The sequence below is a fragment of the Neoarius graeffei genome, chromosome 28 (genome assembly GCF_027579695.1).
Source record: "Neoarius graeffei isolate fNeoGra1 chromosome 28, fNeoGra1.pri, whole genome shotgun sequence".
Taxonomy (NCBI): domain Eukaryota; kingdom Metazoa; phylum Chordata; class Actinopteri; order Siluriformes; family Ariidae; genus Neoarius; species Neoarius graeffei.
The window spans coordinates 16022714-16038656 of record NC_083596.1 but is presented as its reverse complement, the minus strand read 5'-3'; the positions used below and the strand labels follow the sequence as shown (position 1 = coordinate 16038656).

The 15943-nt window shown below is 40.7% G+C and overlaps 1 protein-coding gene across 1 annotated transcript in view; it reads right to left on the bottom strand.

Annotated features, from left to right (window-relative positions):
- Window positions 1-13542, bottom strand: part of LOC132875929 (carbohydrate-responsive element-binding protein) — a 70508-nt gene extending 56966 nt beyond the window's left edge. The window contains exons 1-2 of the mRNA XM_060913084.1: window positions 13202-13542; window positions 656-762 (exon numbers count right to left, since the gene is read on the bottom strand). Coding sequence (XP_060769067.1) covers window positions 656-762; window positions 13202-13542 — 448 coding nt within the window. The remainder of the gene's footprint in view (window positions 1-655; window positions 763-13201) is intronic.
- Window positions 13543-15943: the final 2401 nt, after the last annotated feature.

The following is a 15943-nucleotide window of genomic DNA, read 5'->3' as shown; positions in this document are numbered from 1 at the left end:
CCTGATTTTTATTCTTTTTGGCAGGAAGGTAGGTCTGCCTGGGGTGCATATAGCTTCTACCCAAATTTGCATAATTGCAATTAATAATGAAGATATGGAGTAATTAAGCACTAATGAGCAGTTTCCACACAAATCGCTTCTTCTCCCTCAATTCTTCACCGATTTTGATTCTTTCTGGCATGAAGGTAGGGGTTCCTAGGGTGCATATAACTTCTACCCAGATTTGCTTAATTACAATTATTAATGAAGTTATGGACTAATTAAGCCTTAATGAGCAGTTCAACAAAAAATCACTTCTTCTCGGTCAATTCCTCGTCGTTTTGGATTCTTTCTGGCAAATAGGTCAGTATTCCTAGGGTGGATATAGCTTGTATATAGTTTGCAACATTTATTGTGCAAGGTGGCCCACTTTAGATCGTTCCTTCTGGACTAGACGGGGCCAGAGCGAGTTACGCCGTTATTGACGGTCTCGTTTTCTTCTAACAGCATGTCCTGTCGTGATTTATTCCTTACTGAGAACCACAATTCTCATTGATTGGTTAGAAAGTGTTGACAATCATTTTCCATGAGATTGTTTTGGGGTCATTTCCTTTCTTTTAACATTTGAGCTCACAAATCTGGTAGTTGTGGTGTATCTCAGACTAGAGGAGCTCACACTGAATGAACCAGGCTCTCCAGATTCCATTATTCAGACGGATTTTATCCCTCCACAGCAGCCTCAGACCTTTGAAGGATTTCCACTTTGGAGACACGATCTTCCCACTGCACACAGAGAGAGAGAGAGAGAGAGAGAGAGAGAGAGAGAGAGCTGTATAAACTTTAGTTCAGCTTTCATTTTAATCAATATTATCCATCCCCAAAACTCAAAGAACATTTTTTTTTTAATTTGTGTCATGTTACTCTTGTGCCCATACACTGTATCTCTAGCCAAGACTAAAAGCTGCACTTTTGCACGTCTTGATCACACACCTGCAATTAAACACTACCTCAGTGGTTCATCCGGCCACACGTTTTCCGCACTTTATTCCATCTCCTCATTCTTCCAGTGCATTTAACACACTAATGACACAGAGGAGGTGGCGAGTTAAAGAAACTCCGAGCTCAGTTCAACCTGTTGCTAGGACTTCATAAAAGGATGATAGCTGAGGAGCATCAGGTAGGAACATAATGAGCATGCAACGTCAGGAAGCTTTCAAGTTTCATAACGCTGGGGATAAATGAATTAAAGCCAGAAAGCTGAAGCGAAAAACACAGGGCCTGAGAGAGCCAGTGTACCACCGAGAGAACCTCAGAGGGTCGACCATGAAGCAGAGTGATGCACAAGGCGACTGAAAAAAAGGTCTTATCATGGGCGAGGCCACGATAATAAAACTCCAGGTAGAAGAAAGCAAAAGTAAAGATAAAATGACTCACATCTGAATCATTACAGCTAAAGTTGGGCAATATGGTATTAATAGTTTTCTGAAAAGTAGCACAGGTATTGGCAGTACTTTTATAAAACTGACTGCCTCCAAGTAGCTGATTAAAATTTGGAGTCCATTTTTATACCAGTTGGTTTACGCGCCATAGTTTTTCCGGTTAAATTGGTTACTTTTGTTGATGTTAAATATCATTGAAACCTTTGCCAGCAAAGCTCCATTTGGTGTATTATATACATATTCTGTATATTGCAGAACTATTTAAGAGAGTTATTCCACGAATTCAAGTCGTACATGAGCTGATAGCCGATGAGGCAATGAGCACTGAGTTGGCTATAACCATGTATGAGGAGATTGAGTGGAATAACTGTTTTATTCTATCCACATTCACTGGATTTTGAGAAACAGAGCATTTTTCATTTTTGCAAATTCAATAAATAAAAACTTTATACAAAATGTCCGACAAAATCATTTCCACTTAAAATGCAAACAAACCGGTGTAATGACAGTAGCAATTTGTGGAAAATGCTATAATAATAATAATAATAATAATACTTGAAAAAAAGACGTACTTACCATCAAATACTTTTATTCCATATTTTGTTGCTTTTTTTGCAGTTTTGTCTTCAAGTAGAGTTTTTATTTCATCCTCGGTTGGTTCAGCAAAACACTCTGCCATTTTGTTTTTCTCTACTCACGGTATATGAGCTGATTTCCTAGTAGTAGAGTAGACAATCAGAGTGCTTGATTGCTCATATCCAGTGAATGCGGATAGAATAAATATATTTATACGTACATATTCTGTATATTGTGTATATTCTGCAGAGCACTCCATCATCACATTTGTATTTTTTATTCTATTTATTACATTTTATTTTATTTCTTTTCTTTTTTTTCTGCTTTTTCTCCTCCCCCCAATCTTTCTTCACGACCTATGGAGCATTGCAGTCAGCATTTCTCTGCATGGTCCACTCTGTATGATTGTGTACACGACAAATAAATTTGAATTTGACATTCTTTATTGTCTTACAGCTGTAGATGTCTTCAATTGAGTTTGTTGTATCTTTTTCAAAAATTAGAGTCTGTAATATAGATTAAAAATTTAAATTTAGGATGGTCTAGGAGCAATAATGAGTAATAAGGGAAACTTGTATATTCAGAATTCTGAATTTTGCAATGAAATTAAAATGTTGACGACTTGGGGAAATACACTGGGCTATATAAATAAAATGTATTGTTATAATTTATAACCAGAGGTGGACAGTAACAAAGTACATTTACTTGAGTACTGTACTTAAGTACGCTTCTTGAGTATCTGTATTTTACTTGAGTATTATTTTTGTTGGAAACTTATGACTTAGCTACATTTGAAAGACAAATATCATACTTTTTACTCCGCTACATTTCTGTCAAGGTCCTCATTATTCGTTACTATGAAGCGACTTTGAAAGTGGATGTTTTTTCTTTTCTTTTCTAAAACGTGATGGTTTTTTCGCAGGTGACACTGAGACAGCCGATCAGTAATCACTAGGGTCACGTCACGTCCATAGACTGGATAAAATCAAATTCAGTGATTTCTCAGCAGTGTTATTTGAACACGATCAGTTGATGGCAGAATGGAAGGAGGCGGTTCTTCTGGAGAATGTGCGCACTCATGGCCATACCTAGCACCCACGTTTCAGTTTTCTGAAAGGATTAAAGATTCTTTTCATTTTAAATGTTTGCTCTGTTTGCCGAAAACACACCATATCATTGCCTACAAAAACTCGCCGTCCAACCTGCAGAAGCATATTAAGGTATATAAACGTTTTATTCCAAGAGAAAGCTTGCAATGAAGTTGTCTGTGCTTTTAGAGCTAGCGATAACGTTGCAATAGCTATGCAGTCTGGTTAGTCAAATGATGTTCTATGGATTTGCCCACCAAGTTGCCATCGCCTTGTCCACGGCTAACATTAACACATAGCTAGTTAACTTGGACACTGTTAGCGTAACTCCATTTTTACACGCTAACATGAATAATGTTAACTTTTCTAAAGTCCTTTCAGAAATATGTTTTAGCATAATCTTGCCAAATAAATAGAATGTAGAAATCTTTCTTTTCTAGTAACGTTAGCTACCCAATATGATTTTGAGTTTGAAAAGAGTTTGCTAGCATGTCAGGCAGAGCTTCAGCTCTATAGGTTCTACAAGCTAGTCAGTAAATCCAGTAGGTTGCTTCAGAGGCAATTAGGTATTGTAAGCATTGACAGAAAATGTACTTTTCATACTTAAGTATTTTTAAAAGTAAGTACTGCAGTACTTTAACTTAAGTAAAAATGTGACTGGACAACTTTCACTTGTATCAGAGTAACATTTGACCAGTGGGATCTGTACTTTGACTTAAGTAATGAAGTTGGGTACTTGGCAATGACTGATGCAACATGACAATGTTGATTATTATTATTGTTGTTGTTGTTTATTTGCTTATTTATTTATTTACTTTTTTTTTTGCTCCCAGAGAGTAACAGAATCTATATAGGACAGGGGTAAGACACTTAAGACCAAACAGAGTGCATTCTGAATGTCATAACAGTCCTGAGAGAAAACCTCGAGAGACAGAAAGAAAGCCAGAGAGAGAGAGAGAGAGAGAGAGAGAGAGAGACTTATCCTCAACTTGGTTACACTATAACCCCTGCCTGACTGTTTCACTGCCAACTACTGCCAAAGTCCGTCTCCCTGTCTGTGTGTTTTCACTACGTTTTCTCCATCAGACATGTCACAGCTGTTTGGAAAATGCTAGCACGCTTATTCCAAGATCAACCGGTTCCAAAGAAACCTTGTAATGCAGTTAGTAAACTGTCTGTAGTGTTAAACAGTGGTAGAAGTGAGCAAGTTCATGAAGAGGATGATGAAATAATACCGCAATACAAGTTAAATCCGAGCATCTATCCAGCTCCTCTAGCTGTGTATATATATTTTATGGTCTTAGTTCATGGTAGGTAAATGTGGGACATGTTTCAGGGCTCGACATTAACTTTTTAATCCACTTGTCCAATCAGACAAGCAGCAAGATTTTTCACTTGTCCTGACCATAACCTTTTTATTACTATGTATTTCCTAGTTCAGTGAAAAGAAAGTGATTAACAAAGTTTATCAGAAAGCAGGTATAGTTACGATAATCATTCTGCGTTAATGATTTATAATTTTTCAATAAAACTCAAACTTTAACTGTAACAATAAACAAAAACTATCCAATGCTCCCATTAAGGTGCATGCTTTGTTATAGCCCATTACCTGATCTGCAGTTTTAAGAGTTAGACTCACACAAATTCAAAGCTTCTGGAGGAAATAAAGTTACATCTTGATTAATCCAGTAAAACTTCTCATCTCATCTCATTATCTCTAGCCACTTTATCCTTCTACAGGGTCGCAGGCAAGCTGGAGCCTATCCCAGCTGACTACGGGCGAAAGGCAGGGTACACCCTGGACAAGTCGCCAGGTCATCACAGGGCTGACACATAGACACAGACAACCATTCACACTCACATTCACACCTACGGTCAATTTAGAGTCACCAGTTAACCTAACCTGCATGTCTTTGGACTGTGGGGGAAACCGGAGCACCCGGAGGAAACCCACGCGGACACGGGGAGAACATGCAAACTCCACACAGAAAGGCCCTCGCCGGCCCCAGGGCTCGAACCCAGGACCTTCTTGCTGTGAGGCGACAGCGCTAACCACTACACCACCGTGCCGCCCCCAGTAAAACTTGAAGTATAAATTAATTTAAAGAAATTAAACTGAAAGAAAACAAATTAAATATGATGAGGATGACCATCACGTTGTGAATGAAAAGAAACTGTAAGGGAGTTCGGCACTGTCGTAAAATTCCCGCAAAATATTTTACGATATTTGTGATGGTTAATGTATACCATACCAAAGAAAATACAATGACTGTCTGAATGAAATGAAGATTCACCACAGATATTTATTTTATTCAGGTATTTGATCAGCATTATTCTGATTTCGATGAACCCAGAGTCTAATAATCTATAATTAGATATTACGCCGTGGTTATTTTTACACACACGCACACCTGCTGTACTCGGTTTCCCTGGAATTTCATAAACAGTAACACAGCTGGATCACTGAGGGGATTGAACTAGTTTTGATGGAGCTTTATTCATGTCACTCTTGAATAATTACAATAAAATAGTGATTTTTCAAGCAAACATTCAACTTGTCCCATTGTACAGACAGATGTGGATTTGACTCATCCAGACCAAACATTTGGTTGTCCCAGACAGTCGGACTACCATTAATGCCGAGCCCTGCTTTTATAAATATAAAACAAACACTTGAGTGCTTATGAATGGAAAATGACACTCACCTGTACAATTGTACATAATTGTACTAGATTTACTGACTAGCTTGTAGAACCTGTAGAGCTGAAGCACCGCCTGACATGCTAGCAAACTCTTTTCAAACTCAAAAAGAATGAGAACTAGAAGATATAACCACATCACCCCTATCTTATCGACATTACATTGGCTCCCAATCAAATTTTGCATTGATTATAAAATACTACTGTTGACCTATAAAGCACCAAATGGTCTCGAGCGACAGTACCTGAGCGAACTTCTGGTCCTTTATGATCTGCCATGCCTACATGCCTACTTAGATCAAAAGGTGCAGGATATTTGTTGGTACCTCATATAGTGAAGACTACGTCAGGGGGCAGAGCCTTTTCTAACAAAGCCCCACAGTTATGCCTTCCAACTTGTGTTCGGGACTCAGACACAGTCTCAGTGTTTAAGTCTAGGCTGAAAATATATCTTTTTAGTCAAGCCTTTTCTTAATAACTTTTTATTAGGTAAAGGAGTAGGTCCGGAAAGTCCTCAGGCAGAGTGTGTTTTGGTAAACTTGGATGTATGGATGCTGTCCTCCCCCCCCACTCTCACTCATTCACTCAGGTTTGTTGATGGAGGAGTGGCTGGCTGCTTTATGTCCCAGGGCACCCTCATGACTGGGTTACCTTCTGGTTCTCCTTTTTAGTTATGCGGTCATAGTTAGTTTTGCCGGAGTACCTGCTTGCACTCAGCGCAAAATCTATACTGTTCTTAACCATTAGGTCACACTGGGTACACCTAACAACTTGTGTGTTTTATCTCTCTCTCTACATGTCGATCCTGAGACACCAGTGATGCTGACCTTTTCTACTCCTCAGACCTGTCTGATCCATCCTGATGCCCTACTTCTGGCTGGAGTCTCATCACATCGCTCCTGTAGAGGACGGCCCCGTATGAACAGTTCAAAGTCACACTTGGAAGACGGCTCTGGACACTTACAGTTTTGCTATGATGGCTGAGGACTACGATTGCCATGATAACTTTAGGATTGCAGTTGTCATGAACAGTTTTGCACTCAATTCACCATCAATGAACAGTTGATAACGTCAACAAAACCGACTTCATGCTAAAACAATAACGAATTACCTGGTTACACTGTCGTACTTTGTGACTCTATAGGACACAGTTATAGAAGCGAGTTATTTATAATCACGTTATCTGTTATCACCCAAATGAGGATGGGCTCCCTTTCGAGTCTGATTCCTCTCAAAGTTTCTTCATGTCATCTGAAGGGGGTTTTCCCCTTGCTACCTTCGCCACAGGCTTGCTCATAAGGGATAAATCAGTTTAATAGGGATAATATTACTTCATATGTTTAAAGTTGTTAATTTTCTGTAAAAGCTGCTTTGCAACAATGTCTGTTGTTAAAAGCGCTATTCAAATACAGTGGTGCTTGAAAGTTTGTGAACCCTTTAGAATTTTCTATATTTCTACATAAATATGACCCAAAACATCATCAGATTTTCACACAAGTCCTAAAAGTAGATAAAGAGAATCCAGTTAAACAAATGAGACAAAAATATTAGACTTGGTCACTTATTTATTGAGGAAAATGATCCAATATTACATATCTGTGAGTGGCAAAAGTATGTGAACCTCTAGGAGTAGCAGTTAATTTGAAGGTGAAATTAGAGTCAGATGTTTTCAATCAATACAATCAGGTGTAAGTGGGCACCCTGTTTTATTTAAAGAACAGGGATCTATCAAAGTCTGATCTTCACAACACGTTTGTGGAAGTGTATCATGGCACGAACAAAGGAGATTTCTGAGGACCTCAGAAAAAAAGTGTTGTTGATGCTCATCAGGCTGGAAAAGGTTACAAAACCATCTCTCAAGAATTTGGACTCCACCAATCCACAGTCAGACAGATTGTTTACAAATGGAGGAAATTCAAGACCATTGTTACCCTCCCCAGGAGTGGTTGACCAACAAAGATCACTCCAAGAGCAAGGTGTGTAATAGTCGGCGAGGTCACAAAGGACCCCAGGATAACTTCTAAGCAACTGAAGTCTTCTCTCACACTGGCTAATATTAATGTTCATGAGTCCACCATCAGAAGAACACTGAACAACAATGGTATGCATGGTAGGGTTGCAAGGAGAAAGCCACTGCTCTCCAAAAACAACATTGCTGCTCATCTGCAGTTTGAAAAAAAGCACATGGACAAGCCAGAAGGCTATTGGAAAAATGTTTTGTGGATGGATGAGACCAAAATAGAACATTTTGGTTTAAATGAGAAGCGTTATGTTTGGAGAAAGGAAAACACTGCATTCCAGCAATAAGAACCTTATCCCATCTGTGAAACATGGTGGTGGTAGTATCATGGTTTGGGCCTGTTTTGCTGCATCTGGGCCAGGACGGCTTGCCATCATTGATGGAACAATGAATTCTGAATTATACCAGCGAATCCTAAAGGAAAATGTCAGGACATCTATCCATGAACTGAATCTCAAGAGAAGGTGGGTCATGCAGCAAGACAATGACCCTAAGCACACAAGTCGTTCTATTAGAGAATGGTTAAAGAAGAATAAAGTGAATGTTTTGGAATGGCCAAGTCAAAGTCCTGACCTTAATCCAATCGAAATGTTGTGGAAGGACCTGAAGCGAGCAGTTCATGTGAGGAAACCCACCAACATCCCAGAGTTGAAGCTGTTCTGTACAGAGGAATGGGCTAAAATTCCTCCAAGCCGGTGTGCAGGACTGATCAACAGTTACCGGAAACGTTTAGTTGCAGTTATTGCTGCACAAGGGAGTCACAACAGATACTGAAAGCAAAGGTTCACATACTTTTGCCACTCACAGATATGTAATATTGGATCATTTTCCTCAATAAATAAATGACCAAGTATAATATTTTTGTCTGATTTGATTAACTGGGTTCTCTTTATCTACTTTTAGGACTTGTGTGAAAATCTGATGATGTTTTAGGTCATATTTATGCAGAAATATAGAAAATTCTACAGGGTTCACAAACTTTCAAGCACCACTGTAAGACTGGCTTGACTCGGGACACTTTGCATTCCCATAAATACATTTCAACCAGTCAGGTTTTAGATGGCGTCAGAAGTTAGATGTTGCCCCTTAGAGTAATCCATTTCCTTTGGAGCCATGAAGCTAGATGCTGCAGTAAGGTTAGTGCAGTTCAATATTTCCATCAACCAAAACTTGTATTTTCTACTTCACCTCCACTCTATGATGTAATGTACGCTGGTGAATTCAGGGTTTGTTAGGAATTAAAGTATGTAACCTAGAGGTACCATATATAGTATTATTTATTAAAGTTAAATTCTGGGGAAAAAACATTTAAGGTTTTTTTTTCCCCAAAAAAATGGTCAGATAAGGAGAGTTGGGACAGTTCATCATGTTACAGGTTTTTTCTTGTGGTTTACAAATATAAAATTATTGAAGAATTTTGTTAAAATGTGAGCGTGTCCCTACAAGTAAATGAAACTTATTTCATTCCTTCTTGAGAATAGAACTGTTTTGTCTCATCAGGTTTCGGGTCAACTGACATTTTTCTATCACTGTACCAGCACTGTGTTTTCATACAGTTCATATGTTACAAGTTTTGATAGTAAGTCAAAATTAAACATAAAGACCTAGATATTTATTTTTGTTCCACGTGTCCCCACTATGTCCCAAGTCTCCCAACATAATGTCCCATAAATCCCCTCAGTGTCTCATGTCTCCTTCCAAAAAAATAACGGCAGAAAAAGTGAAGCCTGAAGGTCCGTATATGTTACAAGCTAAGAAACTAATGTTGTAAGAGGGTATAGTAAATTCTCTCTTGAGCAATATGAATGTGATGCTACCAGCAAAGAATTTTACACAATCTACAAACTTGAAAACTTGTCCCAAGTCTCCCTGCTCTGCCCTATAAGTATATACTGTAGCATTACAATTTCCTTCAGTGGAACTACGAGGCCCAAACCTGTTCCAGCACGACAATGCCCCTGTGCACAAAGCAAGCTCCATGAAGTCATGGTTTAACAAAGTTGGAGTGAAAGAACTCGAGTGTCCTGCACAGAGCCCTGACCTCAACCACACTGACCACCTTTGGAATGAACTGAAACACACTCTTAACGCCTCTGCATGCTCTTGCGACAAGGCTTTCGCAGATAGCTTTTCGCAGACAGTTGTAATTTATCATTGAGCGGGGAGTAATAGGCATGCGCGATGTTATTTACTGCCACAACGCAAGGGGGCGCGAAGTCGCGAAATCGCTAGGAGTAGTTGGTGGGTGTGGTTAGTGGAGTGTTTATCCTCCGGTTACTTATAATGACTAGAACTGGAGTCGTATAGATGTACGTACTTCCTCACTTCCTCGATCAACCGCTCTTCGTGCTGCTCCATCTTCGCTCGTGTTTTTAAAAATGGCGGTCGTGAAAACAAACCAAACCGGGAAAGTAGGGAAGCGGAAGTGCGTGTACAGCGGATGTAGAGTGGACCAATCAGAGCCCTCTTGTCTGCGACGCTGTCTGCGAGGCTGTCTGCAGTGGTCACAATTTTTGGGAGGTGCGCGCAGAGCGTCTGCGAAGGGGGGGGGCTTCGCAGACGCCATCTGCGACGCCATCTGCGAGGACTGGGTTGTCAGCATAAATTGGCCTTTAGAAGGAATGTGTAGGAAAATTACACAAATTATGTGTCGCACTCTAGTTCACACATTTTGTCAGCCGTTTTACACATAGTTATGTGTAGTTTTAAAATTAATACAACCTCTGTACTGTATTTGTCCACAGAATTCAGCACAATATGTGTAGAGTGATTTGCTTTACACAGCACACAATGTGTTAATATTACATTTTCATGTTAAACTCATTAACACAGTGAATGTGTTAAAATTAACATAAGCGTTGCCCCAAAACTCTCCCATTGATGTGTGAGAATTGAATACGCTTTGTGTCAGTTTTAACACGTCCTTTCTAAGAGTGCACCGACTGCACCACAGACCTCATCGTCCAACATCAGTGCTTGATCTCACTAATGCTCTTGCGGCTGAATGAACACAAATCCCCACAGCCATACTCCAAAATCTAGTGGAAAGCCTTCCAGAAGAGGAGGTTATTATAATAACAAAGGGGGACTAAATCTGGAATGGGATGTTCAACAACCATGGGTGTGATGGTAAAGTGTCCACATACATTTGGTCAGTGTATGTGAGGTGAGGTGAGGAATCATTTTTAAAAAGTGCAAAATTGTCGTCATTTATCACAACAGTCTTCAATACATTTCTTCAGAAGCTAGTCATATTTAAATGACCTTTTGAGTCTACAGAGATATCAGTCAGTCAGTTTTTCTCTGGCTAATCAGACACAGGGTACGCCACCATTCTTGCCAGAGAGGTTGGGCACCTTGCTCAAGGGCACTTAAGCCAGTCCTGCTGGTCCAGGGAATCAAACCAGCAACCTTTTGGTCCCAAAACTGTTTCTCTAACCATTAGGCTATGGCTTCCCCTACAGAGATATAAAGGTGTAATATTAAAAGGCAAGGGTATATAATTTTAGAGGAACCAGCAAAAGTAAGCTAGATTTTGGAAGTATCCAAGTGAAAAATCCCACCCCCTCTACAGCACTCCTCCAAAACACCTGAACGCGCACTGCCTGACTACTGCTGGAGGGCAAGTCCATGAGAGAGAGAGTGCGAGAGAGCATTGGGGGGAGGAGCATAGCCCATCATTGTCATATCCAACTACCTCATGTCGGCTTCGGATGTAAGAAAATACCTAACATTATCATAACAGATGTAAACAACAAACATGGCTATTGTTAGCATTCACAACTGTTGACTAGCTGTGGCAAATGTGTTTGTTGAAAATAGTTCTTTCTTGATGATTGACTTGTTTTTCTCTGAATAAAAATTTTTCAACTAAAGGGTGGATTTTTCCCATTTTTTCAGTGGGAGATTAAAGAACTATACCTAAGGTTAGATTTTTCCCATTTTCCCAATTGGAGATGAAGCGACTTCACCAAAGGGTGGATTTTTCCAGCGGTAGATGAAACAACTTCAAAGGGTGGATTTTTCCCATTTTTCCAGCGGGAGATGAAACGACTTCACCAAAGGGTGGATTTTTCCAGCGGTAGATGAAACGACTTCACCAAAGGGTGGATTTTTCCCATTTTTCCAGCGGTAGATGAAACGACTTCACCAAAGGGTGGATTTTTCCCATTTTTCCAGCGGGAGATCAAACGACTTCACCAAAGGGTGGATTTTTCCCATTTTTCCAGCGGGAGATCAAACGACTTCACCAAAGGGTGGATTTTTCCCATTTTTCCAGCGGGAGATCAAACGACTTCACCAAAGGGTGGATTTTTCCCATTTTTCCAGCGGGAGATCAAACGACTTCACCAAAGGGTGGATTTTTTCCCATTTTTCCAGCGGGAGATCAAACGACTTCACCAAAGGGTGGATTTTTCCCATTTTCCCAGCGGGAGATCAAACGACTTCACCAAAGGGTGGATTTTTCCCATTTTTCCAGCGGGAGATCAAACGACTTCACCAAAGGGTGGATTTTTTTCCCATTTTTCCAGCGGGAGATCAAACGACTTCACCAAAGGGTGAATTTTTCCCATTTTTCCAGCGGGAGATCAAACGACTTCACCAAAGGGTGGATTTTTCCCATTTTTCCAGCGGGAGATCAAACGACTTCACCAAAGGGTGGATTTTTTTCCCATTTTTCCAGCGGGAGATCAAACGACTTCACCAAAGGGTGAATTTTTCCCATTTTCCCAGCGGGAGATCAAACGACTTCACCAAAGGGTGGATTTTTTCCCATTTTTCCAGCGGGAGATCAAACGACTTCACCAAAGGGTGGATTTTTCCCATTTTTCCAGCGGGAGATCAAACGACTTCACCAAAGGGTGTTTTTTTCCCATTTTTCCAGCGGGAGATCAAACGACTTCACCAAAGGGTGAATTTTTCCCATTTTTCCAGCGGGAGATCAAACGACTTCACCAAAGGGTGGATTTTTCCCATTTTTCCAGCGGGAGATCAAACGACTTCACCAAAGGGTGGATTTTTTTTCTAACCCTTTAACTAATCTTTCTAAGTCATGCCAATAAACGGAGGGCACTGTGTGTAGCTTGGTGCTTTATGATCTCTGCCAACTTTATTGGAGAAGGTTTTCACCTCCATTCGTTCATCTGTTCCCAACGTAAGTCGAAAAGTAGTGAAGAGATTTTTATGAAATTTGGTGCACAGCTTTAGTATCATCCTTTGTGATTCTGACGTTGATAATGTGTGGCTTGGGGAGGTAGGCACTCTAAGGAGTGTACTTCTAATTTATTGCTGCACTGAAAATCGTTCTGGTCTTTGACCCCTATGCTGAAGATAAAGTTGTTTTGTTTGTTTGTTTGTTTGTTTGTTTGTTTGTGCAGAGGTGTGTTTGCATGCTGTTACCTGTATGCCAGTGTCATGCACTCGAAGAGACGGGTGAGTGTTGGGTCGATGCTCAGTCTGCCGGAGCTGAACGGCCCGAAGCTGTAGGTCTGACAGCGCGGCTTGTTCACCGTGTCGAAGTCGTAATAAGTTCTCCTTCTGCGCGGTGCAGGATCACTGTGCGGTGAAGAAACCATGAAGTGTCCGCTGTGGATCACCTGCGCGCGCCGCACCGTCTCCGAGCTCGCGCCGGAACCGGCACATTCCACGTGAGTCAAACCGTCATCCTGCTCCGAGTCAGACTCCGAGTCAACGATCTGAGTCTTTTTCGGGGGCTCGGAAAACTTCTCCAGCTTTGCCATGATCTCCTCCACAAGCGGGTATTCGTTCAATTCCCCACACCGCCGGTAGAAGTGACGCTCTGTGGACACGGACACGCCTCATATCTCATCTCATCTCATTTCATCTCATCTCAGCTCGCGTGCAGTAACGCCAGATCTCATGTCGTGTCACCGAGTCAAAGGTCACAGAAGTTTGGATCCTCAGATGGAAAAGAGCGGCTGCTTTGAAAAACCAGATCAAAACGGCTTGCAGTGTTGCAGAATGTTGCATAACGTAAAGCGCAACCTCTGTCCCGGTCAGCAGCTGGACTGGACTGGACTGATATGATCACTTTTAAAGGAGCACTGCATCCAAAAATCGTTTTACAGCATCTTTAAGTCACAAGTGATGGAAATAAAATATATTAGGATTTTTCTACAATCGTAGGCTTGGTGAAATAAATAGTAAATCAATCAGTGTTTTTTGCTTTGTTTTGTTTTTTAAGAATAACTTTCATCACTTTTTTGTCAAAAGACTTAAATCCATTGTTAACGTAGTACTTTAATAATAAAGTATGAACTATCATTGCATAGGAATTAAATATAGGGCTGATTATGCAGTACAGCACAAATGTTTGGATTCATTACCTTTCTAAAAATAACTAGAAAGAACGAAAGATCTCATCTCATTATCTCTAGCCGCTATATCCTGTTCTACAGGGTCGCTGGAGCCTATCCCAGCTGACTACAGGGGAAAGGCGGGGTACACCCTGGACAAGTCGCCAGGTCATCACAGGGCTGACACATAGACACAGACAACCATTCACACTCACATTCACACCTACAGTCAATTTAGAGTCACCAGTTAACCTAACCTGCATGTCTTTGGATGAAACCAGAGCACCCGGAGGAAACCCACACGGACAACATGCAAACTCCGCACAGAAAGGCCCTCGCCGGCCACGGGGCTCGAACCCAGACCTTCTTGCTGTGAGGCAACAGCGCTAACCACTACACCACCATGCCGCCCAGAACAAAAGACAATATACTTTATTTTTTTCGTGGTCCGGTTTCCATCAAATCCTGCGCTCTGATTGGCTGGCAAGCGGGTCCATATCCTACGATACGGACCCCAGTCACGGACCCTGGTTATGGACCTCTGGCGGCTCACTCGTTCACAACAACAACAAACATAGTAGCATTTTTTGTCAACATTTATCTTTTTTTTATAAGATTTATTTATAAGATTATCAAAAATCTTATAAATTTCTGCCAGCCAGGAGAATAGCATTAATTTTACAGCATGGATAGTGATAACGACAGTGTTCACAGCGAAAGCGAGTTTTACTACCCTGAGGAAGAAGAAATAAAAGAAAACATTTCAGGAGAAAGCTAAAAACCTGTAACTGTTGCTAACGCCAAGCAAAAACATGGCTGAATCCTGAATGACTCAATTTTGTATAAATAGGGGCCTACATAGGCAGCAAAATGTATTTTTTTTCCTGCCATGGAAAAAAGGTCCATGGTCCATAACTGGGGTCCGTAACTGGGGTCTGTATCGTAGGATACGGATCCGCTCGCCAGCCAATCAGAGTGCAGGATTTGATGGAAACCGGACTGCGAAAAAAATAAATATATGTTATTTACCAGCTGGGAGGTCCATATGGTGAAATACCGTGACCTCGGCCTTGAAAACTGACCAAGGGCCTCTACTTTCAAGACCTCGGTCATGGTATTTCACCATACGGACCTCCCAGCTGGTAAATAACATATATATATATATATATATATATATATATATATATATATATATATATATATATATATATATATATATATTTGAAGATAATATAGAGGGTTTTTTTTAAGAATTAATAATCTTATTCATTTATTTATTTATTTATTTATTGGGCAGCACGGTGGTGTCGTGGTTAGCACAGTCACCTCATAGTAAGAAGCTTCTGGGTTCGAGTCCAGCAGCCGGCAGGGGCCTTTCTGTGTGGAGTTTGCATGATCTCACCATGTCTGTGTGGGTTTCCCCCAAAGACATGCAGGTTAGGCTAAAGCCAGTATCTCACTGGGCTATGACAGCTTGCAACAAATTGCGAATGTCATTCGCGAGAGAGTTTCAAAAGTGTCTTGAAACATTTGCGGGGCTTCTCAATTTCTTCACGAGTTGCTCCTTTGTTGCTGAAATTTTGAACATGTTCAAAAATTAGTGCGACAAAATTTATCTCAAAATAGCCGTAAATGCGTCGCAAAGCCGTCGCAAACCCTTCTCAAGTCAGTTTCCGTGAGGCTTCCTCTACTTCCCTGCCTGCCGAGGGAAAGCCGGGCTGCGACAACCTGCGACTAGTTGGAGACACAACAATTGCGGTAAAATATGCGAATATCAATTCAGTGTGATTCCAAGTGAAAATTGTCGCTAATTTGCATATTTTAT